The following is a 21,571-nucleotide window of genomic DNA, read 5'->3' as shown; positions in this document are numbered from 1 at the left end:
TGATACAGTGCATCCATGGGCCGCACTTTTTCCAAGAGGGGCAATTCTGAGTTCAGTATCTTGCCCAAGGCCACTTTGGCATGCTGATGGGGAAGACTGGGATCGAACCGCCGACCTACTGGTTGAAGGACCGCTCTACTCCTTCAGCCACAGCCGCCCCGACCTATGACCATTGCTGTTGCTAATCGTAAATAAGATCTGAGTCACTTTGTCTTTGCAGGGACTGTTTCGGTTTTGGTTGCTGTAACAGTGTTGTGTCATGTATAGGTGAGTCTTCACGTTTATTTGGCTATATATGCTAAGCTAAAATCAAATGTTAGCCTCATACAGAATGTTTACTTTCCAACAAATATGGGATCTTTTGTTATTTTGCCAATTTACAAGCTTAATCACATCCTGAATTGACCTTTCTTATGGAGGAGCTTTGCTAAGTGTGATTTTGCCATAGTGTTATCCCCCCCTCCCCACACACACACACACACAATCTCTCTCCCTCACACTTTATTTAAAAAAGGATGATTTGAAATCAAACACAATTAAAATCCACTGAATTCATCACACTAAGTGGATTTGTCCTACCTCAAATGTAGCCTAATGGGCAAACTGGTGTAGATCTGAGCTGTGATGCTTATGTTGAGATCATCAGCTCAATCCTCTCATGTTTAACAGCACAGGGTATGAAAAGATCAAAGGACAGCCACAGCAGAAACCCAAGAAACACTTCGGAGGAGAAATGGCTCAGAGAAAGAAGTCACATGGCCGAACGACTGAGAACGAAAAAGGTTGCGTCACTGACAGACGCTGGCGTCATTATGTTTGTTAATAATACGCAGCTCGATGCGGATGATCGGACTTCCACAGGCCCGACCGTGCACACAAAGAGCTGGGATAAAAGCGCTGCTCACCCGCATCAGCCCGCTCGCTCTCTGCACTCCCCTCCGCCTCGTCTGAGCGGCTGGGGATGCTGCTGCCATCACCAAACACCCCGTCATCCATCACAAGCGCAGACATGCTACACACACCCACTGCACCCATGGACGCATCCTCCTCGCTCGGCCTTATTTTTCGCAGCATCCCTTACCTCTCAGATGAAAATGCACTCAGCCATTAATCCATGGTCAACGCGCTGTTCTCGCCGCTGCCTCTTGATCGCGTGTCCTTCAGTGTTTCGGCGCAGAGGGCGGTCAAAATAGATCAAGATGAAGATGTTGCCCGTTGTGTGCTATCAGGATGCGAGGGATGCGCCTGCCGAGCCCATACGTGTAAGGGAGAGCGCCCGGCTCCACAATCCGAATCCGTCGAACGCAGAGGAGAACCGAAGCACGACCTCCTCTGCAGAAACGTGAAGGGTCTAATCAAAGCGGCGTCTCGGTTGTGTTTTCGGTCTCCCTGTCGTCCTCCCCGGCAGAATGGCCCTCTCTGTCCCGTAATTTCTCCTCCGCACACACATACGCACACACGCAGAGCGGAGCAGCGCTTTCTCATTTAAAGAGATATGATAGGGCAGCTGGAGCAGCACACAGCCTCTCTGTCTGCTTCTTATGTAACCTGCAGCCCAGATTGTCCTGCAGGTTGCTGCTCTACCTGTGTGTGTGTGTGTGTGTGTGTGTGCGTGTGTGTGTGTTGATGCAATCATTGACAATGAGTGACAGCAGGTGCTAAGCTGTTGGGGATGGGGGCTCCCACAGCCCCTAATATAGGCTTGATCCGGCTTTTATCTCGTCATGGTCCACTAGCTGTAGCCTATTTTTCCTGTTTACCTTCAAAAACATACTGTGTACATATTTTTAGATTTATATTGTTACATTTTAATTCTTGATTTTTTTTGTATCTTCTTATATTTAGAGATGTCTGACATGCACCAACAACCCCAAAACAAATCCCATGTATGTGTAAACTTACTCGGCAATAAAAGCTTTTCTGGTTCTGATGCTCTGTGTGTGCTCGCTGGAAAGAAATCCACATTTGGGAAAGAAAGAAAGCCGGACGACCCGAACACTACAAAACTGTTCCAGCCCATCAGCATCACCCAGAGTTAGTCCACCATCAGTGTTTTCACATCGAAAATGTACTGTACCAATGTCAGCATCAAATAATGCATCCACATAGCCAGGGTTTCAAACATCGGCTACCTGAGGAAGTTGAGTCAGCTAAGGGTTGGGGCATTCCGTTTCTGTTGGCCATCACATACTTCTGGTACCTGGAAGTACAAGTCCACTGTAGCCTGTGATTATTTTGCAAGCTGAGATCAGAGCTTGTGATCAGGACCGAGGTTTATCAAAAGTAAGCAACACAATGTTAGGTGTGATGTAGTCAAACTTAAATACTTACGGGCCACCCAGAATAACTCACTATTTTTTATAAAATTTAAAACATTTAATATATCTATTATCTCATAGACTCAGAGGAAGAGGACTCACTCCCTTTGTAGCCCCCTAAACCCTACACACTAGACCTTTAAGATGTATAATCGATTATATTGATGTAGAATTTAAGGCACTGATTTTATCCAAAGTTGTATTCATTGTTTATTCCATTCATGTCATGCAGTTATCATTTATTTGGATTTAAACTGAGATATTTGTGCAGGAAAAGTCATTTATTTACCCTTTATTAGTAACACATTAAATAGATCTTTGTATTATTACGCTATTGCAGGTTAAAAGGTATCAAATTCTTAACAACAACATGAAGCATCTCACAAACATTGATATATTTTTTGAGGGGGGGCGTCACTTTTTGTAGTGGCTGATTTCACTGGGCTTTGTAACTCTCAGAGACTGTTCAGGTAAAACCTGCTAGAAAGGGAGAGGGGAGTTGTGATGATCAAAGCTTTTGCTCTGGTCCAAGATATTGGTTCCACTTGATAGTGAATATATAAAATATTATTTAGAAAATCTATAAGCCTGAGGTGATAAAACTATTTATAGAGCCATAGCAGGCAAATTCCCTTCATGGCATGTTAATGTTTTTCGTTATATATTTATACCTTTCGTTTGTTAGCTTAAAAAGATGTGCTAGCCAGATATTCGTAGAAAAGGACATTTGAATCTCAAAAGACTTCATGATTGAATAAAGGTTAAATACCAAATAAAAATGTGTGGGCAGACTGAATTGTTTTGTTGTGGATTGTATTATAATTTCTGAATCAAATGGCTGAATGTTGGGGGATTTCAGTGAAATGATGAAGGAATGTACTGTACATGTACTGGAAAATAAACATTTGTCAACTATGATCCCAAGTCAGTAAACATCATGAGGAAGATACCGGTACATAAACCACAGACTGAGGACAGGCTGTCTGTCCTGCATTTGATAAAATCTGGGTTTAATGCTCAAATGAAATGTGTTTCAGAACAGTCTCTGCATGTGAATTGTGGCCCTTTTACCCGCGTGTGGTTTCAAATGAAAAGGGGGAATCAGCTTGACCTGAGCATCTGTGCCCACTCTTAGGCCATTACTTTGTTGTCAGGGCATTTGTGTATACGGCCTCATTTTAAGGCAATTACTGTCACAGACCTTGTTCCTGTGGGTTTTCCTGTTATGGGCATTACATCAATAAGGAAGTGACGCCATGCATCTCCTCCTCTTTGTGTGTGTGTGTGTGTGTGTGTGTCGCTCTCTGGTTCCAAACAGACAGAGCTTTCTATTTATAGAATCTTACCCGCCTATTCAGCCTTCCACCTCGGGACAAAGAGATACACCCACATAAACACACAAAGCAGCCATGGAGAGCACAGTTGCAAGTATAACACACTGGGTGTTGGACAATATTGGACAAATCATCAAACACGAGAGAGCGACAGAGAGAGAGAGATAGATGATGAAGTGAATTGATGCATTTTGCATAGCAAATACAGACGAAACGGTATGGATGTATATACTCACAAATACAGGCATAAACATATCAAGTGGAAAGCAATTTTTAATAAAATCCCAGAAACACATACTAGAGCATTAATAATGCAGGGATTCTTAGTGGAGAAAGGAACACTGGGTAGAGGGGGGAAGGGATTGCCACTCTTTTAAAGCTTCTACAATGTATTATGACAATTACTTTCCATTCCTTTACTGACACACACAATATGTGTTCAGTGTCTATGTGAGAGTGTGTGTGTGCATGTGTGGTTATATAATATCAATTGGCCATCCGTTTATCCTGCCACTCTACAACATGTATACCATACATAAAAAATTAAATACAATGGATTTATGCTTGTATATCCTTCCATAGTGCAGATTTCCATTAAACCATGTGTTCTATAATGCAAGGTTGGGTTTGGTATGCTATAGCGCCGGAGAAACCCTCCACAGCACCTGACTCAGACATTCGCATTCTCACATACAGGCCCTCCAGATAATTTGAGGAGATCATCCAGAATGCAGTGCATGACTGAAAGGTAATTTATGTTCTTGTATTATCTGCTTTTATTAATTGCTTACTGTAAATTTACTGTAAGAAGTCCAGAATGTTTGCTCAAAATACTATTGACCCGTCTTGTTGCTTCCAGGGCAGTTTTGGAGTTCTCAGAATTCCTCTCACAAAACGCCCTCCCTGATCACAATCAGTTGGGCTTTAAGAGCGGCCACTCCACTGAAACAGCCGGTGCTCGGTCTTCTGTTCTTATCGTGCAGGATCTATCAACAGTCTTGGAGCCACAGCATCCCGTTATATCTGTCCACTCTGACCCTGGACATCTCAAGCTAAGCACTTTGCTGGTTTAAACACTATGTCGCAGGGCATTCCTTCAATGTGCCCTTTTTCTATACCCACAGCAGTGCAATATACTGTACACTACTTCCTTAGGGTCCAGTTACCCAACTCACATGGTTTTTCGAACAACTGCTACGAGGACAACACCCAACTGTACCTGTCACTCCTGCCAGATGACGCCACTGTCTTGATTCATATCCACGTGGATGGATTAATGCAGCTCTTTACGACTAATCGGTGTCTCCATCACGACATTATCCAAATCAGCTCTACATCCTTGATCCAAGCCAACAACACAAAAATCCTGGGTGTCAAGTTCAAGAAAGCTATTTGACCATGTTGCACCATGGTTATCCCTTGTCTTGATTACTGCGATGGCCTTCAGTCGCTGTGAAATCCTTAGAGATTATACAGAATGTGGTGTGTGGTCTTCTATAAGCCTAATATGTAACATTTGACACCTCTGTCAGAAAGAATGGCAAAAGCAAAATCTTACTTTAGTAACCTAGTTTGCCTCTAAAATGACTTATAGGTCTTTACCACTGAACTCAATCATACAGGCTTACTCTCCTTCTCTAGCAACTAGCAACTGCCTACCCAGCAATCACCTCGGTGCATTACTGTAACCTTTTCACAGATTTATCACTTACAACTTACCTCAACTTAGCTCTCCTACTTTAATATTCTATATAACACATTTTTAAGTGACTTAGATAAAAGTGTTTGGCCAATAAGTAAATAAAAGTAAAACTATTTTGAACATCAATTTTATGATAACTTTCTTATGATATCAGCAATTGGGGAAAGTTTGAAATGAGTGAAGCATCTAAGCCTTGTTTCTTTGTTTCTTTGTTTCTTTGTCAGCAGAATAACACAGAAAATCTGGAACAGATTTCTACAAAAACTGGCGGAAGGATGGGACACAGGCCATGACAGAACCCATTAAATGTTGGTGTGGATCTGGATTTTGAGTGGATCCAAGATCTAATTTCTTTCTTTCTACAAAATTGTGAGAAATGGTGTTTGTGTTTTTTTCACCCATTTCCCAGGGAATCATTCATGGACCTGGATGGAAAAAAAACCAGAGGACTGACTGTGAAATTTGAAGCAGCTTGAATGAATTTCAGTTTGTATTTGAGATGTTTTTCATTGAGAATTGATAACATATGTTTACACAGTTTTTCAACTTGATTCCTCAGGGAGAACCACTACAGTATCAACGGTAGCGCAGTTTTGTGAGGCACTGCAAAGACGAACAGGCAAGATGCAACAGTGATGCACTATTTTAACGTGATTGCAAAGACTCTTTGGAAATATATCATTATTTAGTTTTAAACATTCAGTGATTAAATTCAAACTATGTGAAGACAAATGAATGAACCCAGAGATACACATTTGGGCTCGCAAAAAGAGTTTGCACTGCAGTGAAGATGAGTCAGCCACTAGGTTGCCATGGAAACACAACCTCTTTGCAATCAGTCTCTTAGTAACCGTGCAGTTGCCGAGGAAGAAACCTGTGTGTGGGACTGTGTGTTTGTGAATGTGTGTATTGTGACATGTACCTGATTAGTTCACTGACTGGAGTTAAAATTAAGGACTATTAAAAAAAAAACTGTATCTTGAAAACACCAGAGGAAGGGGAATCTGGAGTGGGAGAGACTGAACAGATCTATAAGAGAGAGAAACAGAAACCTGTTTCAAACCTACCACAACCGAGCCAATGCCAGGAAGAATCTTGTGTATGTAGTCTATGGGTTGCTATGGGTGTATGAGTTTTGATGCAGGGGACCCTTTGGACAGATGTTTCCCATCTTTTGTTTCGTTTGTTTTAATGCCACACAGTTATTCCAAAGATAAAATTGCTCATACTGAGCTTTCGACAGCAGGGCTGTTGTGATGGCCTTCAATATTAAAGCCTATAAGGGCAAAGAGCCACTGTGGCTTTCACAGAAATCCATCAGCACTTCCTTTGTTTTGGAAACATTTAACTCCAGGGATGAAGCTGCACCTCTTCATTATAAAACATCCACCACAGACTTGATTAAAAAACACACGTTGAAATAAAAGATGACTCCAAACAAATGAAACATTGACTGAAAAAATCGGATCATTTACATGTCAAGTAAAAGCATCTCTATATCAGAGGAGTATACCAGATTTGTGCAGAATGAAAATGGCATTTATAACAGCTCTCTGATATGCCCCTTCCTCTTTGTCCCCACTGCTCCCCCTCCCTCCTTGCCTTGCATGCTCCATTCATGTGTTTTTTTTTTTTTCATTCACTGTACTCCCAAGCAAATCTAAGAGCAGGGATGCAGCAGCAAACGGGCCCAGATAACCCACCCACAGCAGGCTTCTCCTCCACACAGAGCCCTGTGTGTTTGGTTGCATTGACGTCACAGCTGACGCACAGCAGCCTTGAGTGGCCAGCTCCATCAAAGGCCTGTATACTCAAGCTTGAACAGAGGTATTATTAGCCAGTAGAGGGAGAGACACATGGAGAGAATGAGAAGGGCGGGAGGAATCGGGTGGGGGCGGGGGGTGGAGGGTGGGGGGGTTGTTTGCAGCTAAACAGCAAATACATTTTGTAGGAAAGATGACCTTTTCTATAAATGCACTGAAGATAGGTTGTTAATTTACATATGTGGCATGTAGCTGTTTTTTATGATACTGTAACATGTAATCAGTTTGTATTCCTTCTGTTGTTGATCACAAATCATATGGTTCAAGTTTGTAGTACTCTCGTCCTAATCTCAACCTCATGGTCCATTTAATCATTCTATTCAATCTAGGTAACATTCATTCAAAATATCAGTTTTAACTAGAGAGTAAATAGAGTATTTGTGTCAGCCATTACAAACAGGACTGCTGTGCTCCTGCATCATACACATCATAGACACAAAATAATTCTAGGAGAAGCCCCCCAGGTCCCTAATATTTCTCTCAAAACCAAATAAAAATATATTATTCCTATTATAATTGATGATGATGATGGTTGTTGTTGTAATTATTATAGTCCATGTCCTTCCTAAATAGTGGAAAGTGACGAGCAGAGGTTCCCAAGCTAATTGTCCTTCTAGGCAACATGTGATTATTAATATATAGTGGACCAATCATCATATTTACAATAGGCTTTTCAAGCTATTTATTTATTCACTAAATTACTAATTAATTAATTATTAACCTCCAGGGCTGCGTCTACAGGAAGAGGTTCTTAATATTCCATGTCTGTTGTGTGTTTGCATTGTATGCGGTGATGAATGTAAAAAGAAATCACTGCAACAATAATATTTCACTGCACATTAGAAAACACAAAAGGTACAGAAACATGATATTAACATTTTTTTTAATTCCATAACTTTTCCATAACTAAAACAAATGTCCATTATTCACCATTGCATTCTTGAAGAGATGCAGTAATGACATTTACTGTCTAATGACACAATGTAGGATATCTACAATGTCCTCCAGTACAATCAAAAGGAAAGGCCTCCCTCTAAATGTTTGTCAGGCATTTTTGACACTTGTGTGGATTGATCACCCTGCAGGCATGATACCTGATAATGCTCCGACAGCCGGGCACCATCACTGGTGCGACTTAAATACATAGCAATTTGATGAATTATTAAAATAATGGGGGGATTTTTTGGTATTGTTTCCTTCTCTCATTCTTCACTTTCTTCACAAGGTAAGGACAGGGGGATGTCCCAATTTGTTAAGCCCTATGAGACAAATTGGGATTTGTGGATATGGTATACTATGCTATACAAATAAAAATGTATTGATTGATTGAAATTAAACCACATTAGAAGTTTAGAGATAAATCTTTTAAAAAAACTAAGAGATCTGTTAACAGTCATAGATTTATAAAACATCAAAAGCCCAACAATTTGACAAATTATTATCCATTATGTAATATCTTCATGTAAAGTTGTCAAAATTAGAGAAGAACATTCATTTTACTCTAAAATCTAGTGGAGTGGAAGGATTACTTAGCTTTTTGGTTAACATGACAGCCAGTGTAAATGTTATGTATTTTACAGTTTTACAGATTACAGATTTGTAACATTCAAAAAAAAATCATGAGCTTGAGAAGACGTGTCTTCCAACTTTTAAGTAATGACCCTTTTTTTTTTTTTTAAGTCCACCATCTTTGGTTTGGGGCCTGCAGGCAGTCAGACAGAGGTTGCGGTTTCAGCCTCAGGTCAGTATTTCCAGGTGGCACTTCTTTTTCTAGAGAGGAAAAATGAATACTCCCTTCCTACAGGGAGAAGAATCTGTCAGAGAGAGACTCGTGGTGAGCTGCCCCTGAAAGTACAGAGAGAGAGGAGAGGAGACCAGAACAGCCATATTACTGTTGTGTTCAAGCTCTGTCTGCAGATTTACAAAGACCTGCCCTTCTGCCCCCTTAAGACACTTTCAACAAGTAACTTAATTCATGGTATAACATTTTATAGAGAAGAAGAAAAAAAGACAAACACTTTCTGTTTGCTGCAGAACTAAGGAGTTTTCACGGTCATGACAACAAGCAGGACTTCAGCACAGGACTGGTATGTTTTGGACATACATACAGATTGAACTTATATGAGGCAGACAGATAATCACTTACCTCCTGTGGAAAAGTATTAAGAAATATATTTGAGATATTAAAAAAAAATGTACATGAAAGGCACCAAAAAAATATCTATTTTAAAGGCACAGTGTGTAGAATTTTGTGACATCTAGTGGTGAAGTTTCATGTTGCAGCTGAACACCCCTCACCTCACCCTCTCCTTCCAAACATGAAAAAGAACCTCTGGTAGCTTCAGTCGTCATAAAAACTCAAAAGGTGTTTAGTTTGTTCAGCTTGGACTAATGTAAAAAACATGGCGGCCTCCGTAGAGAGGACCCGCTCCCTGTGTATATATAATAAATGATAGTTCAGTGGCAGTGCCAGATCTGGATCCTGCAGCTCTGGAGTCAGATACCTGCAGAGTGAGAACAGGAAGATAGGATGTCATATTTTTCATTGCATGAAAATTCGATTTTTGATCATTACATCAATCATTTCATCACCCTGAATCTACACTATTCACCCATTACCTTAAAGAATGCATCAGACTGAAGTTTAGTTCAGTTTGATATATTAAAACATTATAATAATTAACTAACCAAAACCAGACCTTAAAAATGTTTGTACACATTTCATATCATAATCTGAAGAGCATTAAACATGCCATAAAACATCAGATATAATAGAAGAGGAAATACTGAAACTTAAACAGTGAGCGAAATACAACAATACTTAAAGATGATTACTTTTTAGTTTTACAGAAATGTGATCAGTTCAGTCTAATACCCTTACAGTGGTTGTGTTGAACGGAAGTTTATGTAAAACAACTCAAATTCAATCCCATTCAAACAAAAAACTATTGTTAAAACCAACCTTAAAGTTGGACTTCTGTTAATACTCTGTTATCGTATGTCGTCAGTGAAAAGATGAAAACCGAGCTCTTCACAGGCTGGTGAGAGCTGAATTAGATTTTTTTTTAATTTTGTGTAGTTCTCTTTATTGTCTAAATCCAGGCAGGCTGAATGCATCACAGTGTAAAATGACTTCATCTAAAATACACGTGTCCCAACGACTGTTAGGAACTTAGATATTTAGGAGGGAAAGCTGTGTTTTGGCTGACTAAGACAATACTCATTATCAACTTCAACCATAGAGCACCTTTTCATGTTGAATTAACAGGCTTTCTTCTGTGAATACAGGGAATTACAATATCAAGTCATGAGAAAGTGAAAATCCCTTTTAAGAGAGCCTGAATGATATTAACAACAAGAGAGAGTCCAGAGATCACCACACAAATAAATACATCAGTTCATTACACTCAGTGTCTCAGTTTTGTGCAGAATTATCTCTCTTTCCAAAACTAGCAACGTTCTGAAGTTCAGCTTTTGCTCCACTAGGGACACATTTTCCCAAATAAATTCATAGACTAGTGACGGGGGAGTCGTGAGAAGAGAAGTTGTGACAGCTGCTGGTCTCACCTCAGGCACTGGGCCACTGGAACTGCTGCTGGAACAGATGCACTGTGGTACACACTCCTCTCCAGAGGTGGGCGCCTTAATGAGTTTTACTCTCTCTGTTTAAAGGGAGGGAGGCAGGAGGACGGAATCTGGCTGAACAAGAGCTGGTGTGGGTGGTCATGGGTGCAGTTGTGATATAATTCATCTTAATATCAGAATCAGAATCACTTTTTATTGCCAGGTATGTGAACACACACGAGGAATTTGACTCCGGTTTTTCTTAGCTCTCTTAGTACAAACAGTTAAAAAAAAAAAAAAATACATAGAGTTAAACAAGAACAAAGACAAAAACAAGAGCTAAGTACATGTAACAAAAAGCTAAATGGTTTGGTGCAATGGTGCATAGTGCATGGATGAAATATCAATATACATATACAGTGTGCACAGTATGTTGGTATGTACAGATATTTTACAGGTGATGTTACTGATATTTGAGTTTTAGCTGTTTGACACAGAGACAGCCTGAGGGAAAGAACTGTTTTTATGTCTGGATGTTTTGGCGTACAGTGTTCTGTAGCGCCTACCGGAGGGGAGAAGTTTAAACAGTTTGTGTCCAGGGTGTGATGCAGAGATGTTACCTGCCCGTTTCCTGACTCTGGACAGGTACAGGTCCTGGATGGAGGGCAGGCTGACACCAATAATCTTCTCTGCTGACCTTATTGTCCGTTGCAGTCTGTTCTTTTCCTGTTTTGCCAAACAGTGATTGAGGAGCAGAGAACAGACTGAATGATGGCAGAGTAGAATTGTGACAGCAGCTCCTCAGGCAGGTTGAGCTTCCTGAGCTGGCGCAGGAAGTACAACCTCTGCTGGGCCTTTTTGATGATGGTGACTGTGTTGGTCTCCCACTTCAGGTCCTGGGAGATATATGAGAATATGAGTATTTGCCACAGAAATGACTGTGAACATGATATATATTTATAATAAGTGGGTCTATAGTAACTGAGGTTAAAATATATACAATGTACAATATATATTTTCTCAAAACACATCCACAGGTGTAGGTCATTAACGTAAATCATTAACGTGATCAGTGTCGTCACAGAGATGAGTGTCATTTATCATGAATAATAATATATAACTAAAGGCAAACTGAGCAAATGTGTTATTTCAGAAGAGTGGATCAAAGTGGTAGCCCTTCATATGACTCAGTACCAAGGTTATTATAGTTTTGAAATGTTCATTAGTTTTTATTTTTATTTCGTTTTTCAGTTTGCTTTTTTATTTCAGTTTAGTTTAGTGATTTGTAGTTTCAGTTTAGTTTTTATTTTGAGGAATTGACTAGTTTCAGTTTAGTTTTTATTTAGTTTGAGTTTGTCCAGGTATTAAGAGAAAGCTTCGACTTGTAGAAGCTGAAAAAGGATGAAACAATGTGTGACAACAAATATGGTTTATCAAGTCCTTTCATTTCATTCTTTAACCATCACCTGCAGGACAGGCAGTGATCCAGGGGGAAAACGAAGCTGAATTTATCTGCAATTCAGTTTAGTTTTAGTTAGTTTTGCATTGTTCGTTGTAGTTTATATTTAGTTGTTGTTTTTTTTGTTTTTATTCCAGTTAACTAAATTATGTTTTCATTGCTAGTCTTACTTTTCGTTAACTATAATAACCCTGCTCAGAACCATGAGGTAGCTCTCAGTGTCAAAAAGGCTGGTGACCCCTGCGTTCCACAAACTAGACGCTGTCGTGTGAAACTACCTCCGCAGGGTGGCAGTAACAGAACACCGGCGACGGAACATGCCGCACAAACCCACAGAAGAAGAGTGCATTCGGCTAGCGATAACGCCAAATTGCTAACCCTTTTCGCCAGACTTGACCAAACATTACAGTGAAAAGTCATCTCTGGGATAGACACGGTAACTGCTGACAGCGGGTCATGCAGCTCTCTAAAAGGTAATGAGCCGTAAAGCTCCGGGGTCTCGGCTCAGCGGCGCCCACAAACTGCAGCCACAGTGGAATGACTGGGAGGCCAGGTTGGTGTTGGGGCTCCGGGGGAGGCGCTCTACTACTACCCGGTGACTGTGTCGGCCTGTGCCGCGTTGCTTTGTGAACTTTGTGACCGCATGGGAACCGACATTCTGTCGTCTTTGTCAAACACTGCGCGCCCACGAGGGTTCCCCTGCACCCGCTTTCAACCGCGATGCGACGTCGCTCGCCACGCAACATAACTGGAGCCGAGCACTGGTGGTTGACGAATACAGCCAACACTAGCTAGCCTATTAGCATACACGTTAGCAGAGTGCTACCATCTGAGTAAAAGCCCACGGTCAACAGACCCCCCGCGACAGGCACTGACACAGCGGTGGGGACTTTCTGTGAGCCCCGTTGTCGAAGTCGAATGAATGGATCTGCAGGTGGTGCCGATACGTGATGGACCGCTTCGGTCGCATGTGGGCTCCGGTGGCAGTCTAGCCGTTTAGCTCGATCACAATACTTCCTGCGCTGGCCAACGGCTAGCACAGGGAAGACGCCACCCTGTAACGTTATCGACGCGTATGTTAGGTTCGATCAACATCCATTGTTCAGTATGAGGACGCCGCTCTTGTGTAGTTCTGAACTCGCATCACGAATCGCAAAAATGGACACAGCAGGCACTGAAGTAATAGTCCAGAGTTAGCATCACGTGTTAGCCCGTTTCATGACACTCCAACACCAGGGGTAGGTACAGTGGTCTTCTGACGAGGCTACTGACCCAGGGTTGTTCGGTTGTAGCAGCTTATTTGTAAAACATTGGATAGATTGATCATTTGTTTGGTGACATGCTACATGTGTCAGAGCCATGCTGCGTCTCAAGGCCCTATTTTGACAACAGGATGCTTGTGACAGCAACATTGCTTTTGATATTTGAGTTGACATTATGCTTAAAGTGTTCTTATTTCAAATATATGTGTATAGTCAGCCAAAGTGTCATGGGATATCAAATGAAACCGAGAATTCTTGAGTTAGCAAGCTGGGTATCTGAACCCCACAACTCAGTGTTGCCCCTGAGCCCAGTGGTGGCTTCATCTGGCCCTGCATATAGCTCTCCAAAACATTTTGTAAATATCCATGAAAAGGTCTGAACCTTACAGTCCTGCAGTTTAATGCAGTGACTTAGTCTGAGACCCTGTCAACAGCATTGCACCCAAAAAGTTCTGCTCAGCTATAATGTGACTACCTGATGGAGGCAGCCACATGTACTGTGTTTATATTTAGTATTATGAATACTTTCTTTGAAATCAAGGGCGTTGGTACAGTCGAGGTAAAAGAGGAACCAAAATAAAGAGTTTACACAAACCTTTTAACCTTAGCAGTAACTTGAAAGCAATTCATTTAAAAATAGACAATGCTATGATCCGGCATGATAGTCCCCTTCTCTACCAATCAAAAGACTTGTGCTTCAGTTTACAAGTTCACACTACGTGACTTTCAAAGTTGTTGGACTGCTTTGCAGTTAACACTACATGACTAGCTGTGTTGTGATTGGGAGTACTATTGTTGCAGTTGTGAAGGGTCCATACCACACAAGTGACTGGTGACAGAGGGTCATACTCGCCACAGTCTTTCACCAGAGCTGTTTTTAGACTTGTTCTCCGGAGGAACTACAGAGAATTGGGTCGAATAAATAATTGTCCAGGGTATTCAGGTTAGGGGTGGTGCAGCAGATGTATACAGCAATGTATACATTCTGCTGTGGAGATCTCATGTTTTTGTTTACAGCAGATTAACGCTGGCATCGTCTCATATGACCGCAAACTCTCTTGACATTTTTGTTGGTGACCAAGGGTCTGCATCTGTTTGCATCTGTCGCGTGTTATAAGCGTCATCAACATCCCCACTCGCTCACAGTGAATTTTGTCACAGGATCTCCTGCCGTGTTCTCAAATGGGCTCCTTCTGACTTACTGCAGACTTTATACTAGGTGGACAGGAGGAGAAAGTCGGCAGAAACTCAGGAGACTGTGTGTGTTTGGAGTTCAGTGTGTGTCTGAAAGCAGCTCAGGAGAAACCCTGACTAGAATGTCTGGCCTCTAAGCTAAGTTTTATCAGGAAAACACACTTGAGAAGAGATGTGTTAGCCGCTTTCAGACATGCACTGAACTCTGGATATACTCCTAAAATTATCCAGAGGGGCTGTATGTGAGAATGCAAATTAGTTTTGAAATGTGTCAGTTGCTGTGGATATTCTCTGGAGTTTCTCCTGCTGACCCCTTCTTTACATTTTGGATATTGAACGAGTGAGCCCCTGTGAGAATACAGCTGGAGATTATCTGAAGGGTGTGTTATGCGAAACTGAAAATAAATAAATACCAATCTCTCAGAATGAAAACTAGTTGCCATACACATAGAGGACACCAACAAAAATGATTTCAAAGATAAGATTCATAAAATACCTCACAATTTCTACAGAAAACTTAAATACATGAAACGTATGGAAGGTCATATCCATTTTGCCAGGATGTTAAAGGTTCATGTAGGGGCATGGATTCAGAACGGTGCATGCAATTGTGAGAGATTTTTTTGCTGAGTATTCAAAAAAAATGCTTTTGATTTGCTGTGTTATCTGCAACATCTACTGCACCTATCTCGATTGAGAAATAAGCATCCATCCCTTTTGTGTTTAAGGTTTTATATTTTCTTTCTTCACTCTAGTCAAGGATTTAGAGCAGTGGAATGTCACACCTTGTACAGATAGTTAAAGGGATAGTTCCACAAAACACTTTTGGAGTCTCGGGGTAAACAGCGTTGCAGCCAAATCCAATACAATTGAAGAAACTGGTGACTCCATCTTCAAATTAAAATAAACAGAAGAAATCGATAAAATGCCTCCATACGTTTCCTGTGGTGTCCGGAAGCCCTGGCATTCAAATTCATCTTGAAATGGCGTCATTTACACCATGTTTTAAGCCTAAATGTCCACTACCAGAATAAGCGATGCTACCTCACACCCAGTGGCTGCCTTTGAGCAAGAGCTTATGTGCGGTGTGTGCGTGCGGAGGAAGATAAGAGCAGACATTTTGGCTAAAAACATGGTGTAAATGATGCTGTTTCAAATCAAGTTTGAATGAGGGCTTACGGACACTGATGACACCACAGGAGCAGTATGTAGATTTTTTTATTATTGTTATTTTTTTACATTTGAAGAAGGATACCACAGTTACTTCAATTTTACTGGATTTGGCTGCAACACTGTTTTCCTGTGAAACTCCAAAAGTGTTTTGTGGACTTAAACACTTCTCCCACCCCTCCGTCGGCATAGTGGGGAGTATCCCTTTAAGCCCTATGTGGCAAATTGTGATTTGTGTATACGGGTTATACTAAAAACATTTTATTGATTGAATAGTAATGCACACCTCCCATGGCTATGCATTGTCATATTGTTCCTTGTGATTTGACATTGTTTGTCAATGTAATGCTGGGTTGGGTTGTATTCGAGTTGAACTTGTGGTAGTCAAATAATTCGCCAGGCCGATTGACTTTTTAGGATAATGTACTGCTTTTTGAAAAGCAAACAACTCCTGTGCTTGGTGTCTCTGTTGATTTGAAAATTCCTGTGTACTCTGTGCATAGATTTAGCAATGTGTATATTTGTACCATTTACCAAATCTGGATGTTTTAATATTTTAACATGGTTGTAGCGTTAACTCTCAGCATCTTCTAAAATACAAGTGAAAGTAGAAAAGTTATTACTTCTGCATTAGGGTTAGGAGATATGTTAAAATTTTCCATTAACAAACCACTTGATATATGGACACTGAGAAGCAAAAAATAAGTTAAAATTTCTCCCTTTCAGTGCGAGTGATTGCAAGAATGTGAGCAAGAGGAGTTGGGATGGACTGAATTAATGAATGTAATATAACATACAATATATTTGTGTATCAGTGTCTCCCAATCCTGTATTACAAACTTTAATTGCTACAGCCTTTTTGTCTGTAGTTTTGGTCAACCTTCCTATGAGTTATAACAACACCAAAACCCTCAGAATTGAGTGGTGAACCACTGATTTCACTGTCTGTTAACTCAAAACAGTGCAATCTACAGACGGGTTCTGAACAAATCCTCAGTTCAACCATATTGTAGTGACCCCTTTGCCTATTTAAAAGGCAACGGTGGTTGCTGAGCGATTTGTTTTGACACATTCAAAATTTCACATTGTACACTGTTATTGACACAAATGTGATTCATTACTTACTGTCCTGTGTGCTTCCAATAGTAACCGAGCACAAGAAACATGGCATCCAACCATTACTAAACAGAAAAAATAGCTTGCTTCTCCACAGTCAGCCACATTTGAGTCCAATAAACCTGCACCTAGTTGACAGAAGCACTTTTCTACAAGTGATATTCTGGAATTTCTTACTTAATAAGCAGGCGTCACTATGCAGGTGGGTGTGACATACACATACTGCACATACCTGCTACAAACTGCTACAAACTGCACAGTCACATTTTTACTTCCACAACAAATCTGACCAATGAAAACTCGGTTGACAAACAACTCTTCTCATCAATTAATAACTTAGTCAAGTACAAGTCCAAAACAATTTTTAATAAGTTATAGAAAGCATCCAACATGTATGAAGTGCTGCTGAATCATCTACAGTATCTCCAGGTAAAGAATATTTGTCTTTATGTCATCGTTCTCATTCTTATTGCAGTGTCAGGTAATGGTAAATGGTTGGTAGTGTTAAGGAATGTTAAACCATGGCTAACTGGAAATGTATTAATAATGCATATATTGCACTTGAATGTCACGATATGAAAGTTTGGTGCCACAATTATTGTCAGAGGAAATATCACAGTTTCATGATGTTCTATGATATATTATTGATACTATAGAAGGAAAAAGACACACAACTAGGGGTGTCACGAAATGAAATTTGGGTGCCATGATAGTCTGAGGAAATATCACTGCTTCATGAATTTCGATACTATAGAAGAAAAAAGACTCACAACAAGCAATAGATAGCTAATAATATAGCTTATGAACTAAAATATTTATTTTCATCAACTTTATCCAATTAGTTTTTGTAGTGTAACGTTTATCTATTTAAAATGAATTTATGTTAGCTAATTTATTTAGTTGCCTTATTGTGGAAGGTTGGTTACTAAATTTGTGTTTTCTGTCATAAGCTGTGTAGCTGTCTGGAAGGTTTATTTTGAAGGGTCAGCAACGGAAGTTGTTCTGTTGTGGGAGCAACATTTTGACTAGTTTTGAAAAACTAAACGTGTCCTGGTTCAAGCCACATTCTTCGTATCCTGATTATACTATTACCTTTCAGTACAGGTGAATTAAACTCCTGGCTACATTTATAATGGTTAATAGAAAAAAAAAAGAGGTAGGTGTGTGTGTGTGTGTGTGTGTAATCTATCCGAATAAGAGCAGATCATTGGGTGCTCAGAGACATATCTTTGTTTTATTACACTTTCAGCATGCCAACTTGATTTGCAGGAAGTCATAGGAAGTTTCAAAAGGGTTGTATCTGGCCCAGGGGCTGTTAGTCATGTAGGCCTCGTTGACTTATTTCGAAAACGAAAATCTGTTGACTTCCTGAGTGACTAGCATGTTGGCCATGTTCTGCCCCTTTCTGTATCTTTTGCTTCAAACTAAACACACCCTAGCCTATCTTAAAATCTCGTCGTTGTGGTCTTAACCCGCACACTGTGCTCCAAAAATATTTCTCCTGTTTGCACACATCTATATTCAGGGGCAAATGTTAGTGAAACCCTGCTTTAACTTAAAACATTACAAATTTGCTTGTGTGTTTGTCTCTCCATGTATTCAGAGTTGACAGCGTGTCATCCAGCCAGGACGGAGTGAAGTCCAGAGAACTTGGTTCAGAAGCGTTGTATGACGCATTACCCTCCAGCTGCCCTAAACTGCCTGCAGTGCTCAGTGATGCCTGCACTGCTGCAGATCAACACCAAGAAGAGGGTGAGGCCTCTGGTAGCACTTTTTTGGTCATGCTGTATTTCTTATTAAACTAGTGCTTTCCACACATTGCTTTATCAAAGGCTCTGAAGGAGTAGAAATTAAGAATGCTATTTAAAGGTTTTTTTTACATCAAAATTCTAATGGTAATGTGAATATAATGAAATTCTTTATATAGTATAGAATCATAAAATTGAATAAACGGTTAGCTTATAAATTGATTTAACCTATGTTATATTTCTTCACACTGATAGCCCATCAACAAAGTAGTGCTTAAAGGGACCACTATGGCAAAGGAGGGGTGGGTGAGGGGTTTGAGTCCACAAAACTCTTTTGGATTGTTTGCAGCATTGCAGCCTCTAGAGGAGGATATCAAAGGACATCCAACAAAAATATTTTTTTCAAATGGAGGTTTGGAGATGGCATGCTTCATGCCAGCTGAGAGTGTGCCGCTCTTCGGACCTCAAGAGTGATTTTAGTCCAAAAAAAGTTTTAAATAAAGTTCAAATAAACCAAAGCGTCTCAAATAGAGGCTCAGACATTTTAAGGAAGTGAGTAATTTGACATGAAATTTTTTTAAACTTGAATTAAAATTTCAAACATGCATTAAGCAAAATGTGCTCCTTTTTGCTTGTTGGTATGCCAGCCATGCTTTTGTCTGCTAAAACCTTCTAAGACATGGTTTAACCCAATGTTGTTTGTGCCCCTTAGGTGGATATGAAGCTGCTCAAGGTGTCTGTGATACTGCTTTTGGTTGGAAGTCGCTGGGGCAAGAGTTGAGGCCTAATGACGTGACAACGGATTTGATTTCTTTTCAGCATGGAAACCGTGCTTTAGCTTCAAAGGAAATGAGGAAATCACAGGGTAAGCTCTCTGATAAGTAGACAGCATTCTGAAATATTACATCAAGGGCAGCATCACACAGAGAGCATGGCATTCCATTTGGAAGTATTCATCGCACTCATGTTCAGGCTCATTCATCAATACCTTAAGCTTAAGAAGAAAACCCTGATTCCTGACATGCTTTTAAAATGCAGAATTGTTTACTCCTGTTACTCCTGTCTTTGTAAATCAAGCCCAGTGTTGCTACTGAGAACAGTAGCAACAGTTATTTGTGTCAGTCTAGGCTTCAGTTGCAGCTCTATCAGTGTAAAAACTGGTTGACAGACAGAAGTAATGAACTAAATAGAAAGCTGACACCAGTGGATAAAGGTACAATCACAGAAAAATATAGCACAGTTTTAAATGATTGGCTATAATTTAATGCTACTTTGAAATATTTCAAGATTGGACCCTAAAAATTGGAACCTAAAATATCATCCAATGTATGGAATTCACTGGTAAAACATTTAGATATACCAGTAAGAATGTAAAGGCATTCAAATATATTTAGACTTCCATGCAGTGGCTGTTTAAACACATTTGTGGTTCTAAACACAAACTAAATATGATCTTGAACCCAAAGATTACCCTTATCTGAATCTGAAGGTCGTGGGTTATACACCTCTTATGAAAAAAAAATTAATCATACCCAGGTTATATTGGAATTCAGGCTTGATTGGAATTACTGGTGAGACACAATGAAAACTTTACATTAATCAACTGTTTATCTAATGCATTATACAACTACCCAATCAAGTCAGATTTTATTCATAGAATCAAGAGTACTTAAAGGGATAGTTCACGGAAAAATGTAAATTTACTATCTACCACTATGCCGATGCAGGGGTGGGTGAAAGGTTTGAGTCCACAAAAGACTTTTGGAGTTTGCAGCCAAATCTAATACAATTGAAGCAAATGCCTCCATACTGATCCTGTGTTGCCATCCAAGTGTCCGTAAGCCCCGGCATTCAAAGTCAGCTCGAAACGGCGTCATCTACATGTTTTTAGTGTAAATGCCCATCTTTTTTTTTTAGTGAACTGTCCCTTTGACTCCTGGTACTGAAAACAAGATGAGAGCACTGGTCCTCATCATGGCTTGGATGAGCCCAAGTTAAAAAATGATTTGAAAGCATTACAAAGACGTGGGATACAATTGTAGGACTGTCCCTTGAAAAAACATTTGTGTCTCCCAAATTAAACACAAGGTTATAGCTGGGTCATGCATGCTCCACACTATAAAGGATGAGCATCTGAAAGTGCACATGGCAGCATGTGATGGTATAGAGAATCAGTGGAGTGAGTATTGTTGTATGTGTTGTTACTGACATGCAGCGTTGTTGTTACAGACAGAGGGGCTCACTCAGAGGAGTCTCGGCTGGCCAACATCCTGCGGCGAGTCTCCAGGGAGGACGATCGTGACCGCAGGCTGGCCACCCTTAAACAGCTGAGGGAGTTCATCAACCATGGAGAGAGCAAAGTGGTCAGTCAGAAGTCTAGAGATTGTCTTGTTACTGGCTTCAGTACAGAAATAAGAACAAGTGCACTAACGCCAGTGACACACCAGAGGCGGAAGTTCCGCGAAGCGTCAATTCTCGTGCGAGCAGGCGCCTGGCTGTTCACACCAGAAATGCATTTCTCTGTGCAATTATGCTTCTGCTACTTTGTAATCACACATATAGTAAATGATGATGGTCTTCACAAGTACTAACCTACGCAAACGTATATATATATATATAACCTGATATCCTAACTAAAGGTCTTGTGTGTGGCAGGTGAACTGCATGGGTGCAAAGCTTTTTTTTTTTTTCAACATGTTAACATATGTGCTTCATAAACTGCCGAGTAATCAAACTAGAAAAAATGTAAACTTCACACAGGCCCATAACAAACAAGTTACATGCTGCACCAGCCCAGAATTTTACCATGGTTTATCATGAAACCAGTAACCCTTTCATCCCTAATCACTGTTACAAATAATGCTCATGAGAAGTCATGAAT

The 21,571-nt window shown here is 40.3% G+C and overlaps 2 protein-coding genes and 1 long non-coding RNA gene across 8 annotated transcripts in view; 1 reads left to right on the top strand and 2 right to left on the bottom strand.

Annotated features, from left to right (window-relative positions):
- Nucleotides 1-1,651, bottom strand: part of fbxl16 (F-box and leucine-rich repeat protein 16) — a 29,228-nt gene extending 27,577 nt beyond the window's left edge. For all 3 annotated transcript variants that reach the window (XR_011241043.1, XR_002203397.2, XM_020102970.2), the window contains exon 1: nt 1,082-1,651. The gene's annotated coding sequence lies outside the window, so the exon portion shown is untranslated. The remainder of the gene's footprint in view (nt 1-1,081) is intronic.
- A 7,892-nt stretch (nt 1,652-9,543) lies between these two features.
- On the bottom strand, nt 9,544-11,499 carry LOC138407714 (uncharacterized). The gene is made up of 3 exons (XR_011241042.1): nt 11,362-11,499; nt 10,745-10,839; nt 9,544-9,681 (listed from the first exon to the last, which is right to left on the bottom strand). It is a non-coding gene; the product is annotated as an uncharacterized lncRNA (long non-coding RNA).
- Nucleotides 11,500-12,512: 1,013 nt separating this feature from the next.
- Nucleotides 12,513-21,571, top strand: part of smg1 (SMG1 nonsense mediated mRNA decay associated PI3K related kinase) — a 70,010-nt gene continuing 60,951 nt past the window's right edge. For 3 of the 4 annotated variants that reach the window (XM_069524943.1, XM_069524944.1, XM_069524941.1), the window contains exons 1-4: nt 12,513-12,753; nt 18,546-18,694; nt 19,403-19,555; nt 20,920-21,053. In XM_069524943.1, the coding sequence (XP_069381044.1) occupies nt 12,677-12,753; nt 18,546-18,694; nt 19,403-19,555; nt 20,920-21,053 (513 nt within the window). In that variant the 5' untranslated portion in view covers nt 12,513-12,676. The remainder of the gene's footprint in view (nt 12,754-18,545; nt 18,695-19,402; nt 19,556-20,919; nt 21,054-21,571) is intronic. The other variant, XM_069524942.1, reaches the window with a different exon arrangement.

This window comes from Paralichthys olivaceus, chromosome 5, assembly GCF_024713975.1.
Source record: "Paralichthys olivaceus isolate ysfri-2021 chromosome 5, ASM2471397v2, whole genome shotgun sequence".
NCBI lineage: Eukaryota > Metazoa > Chordata > Actinopteri > Pleuronectiformes > Paralichthyidae > Paralichthys > Paralichthys olivaceus.
Note: the sequence above shows the minus strand (reverse complement) of the source record. Positions and strands in the feature narration are given on the sequence as shown.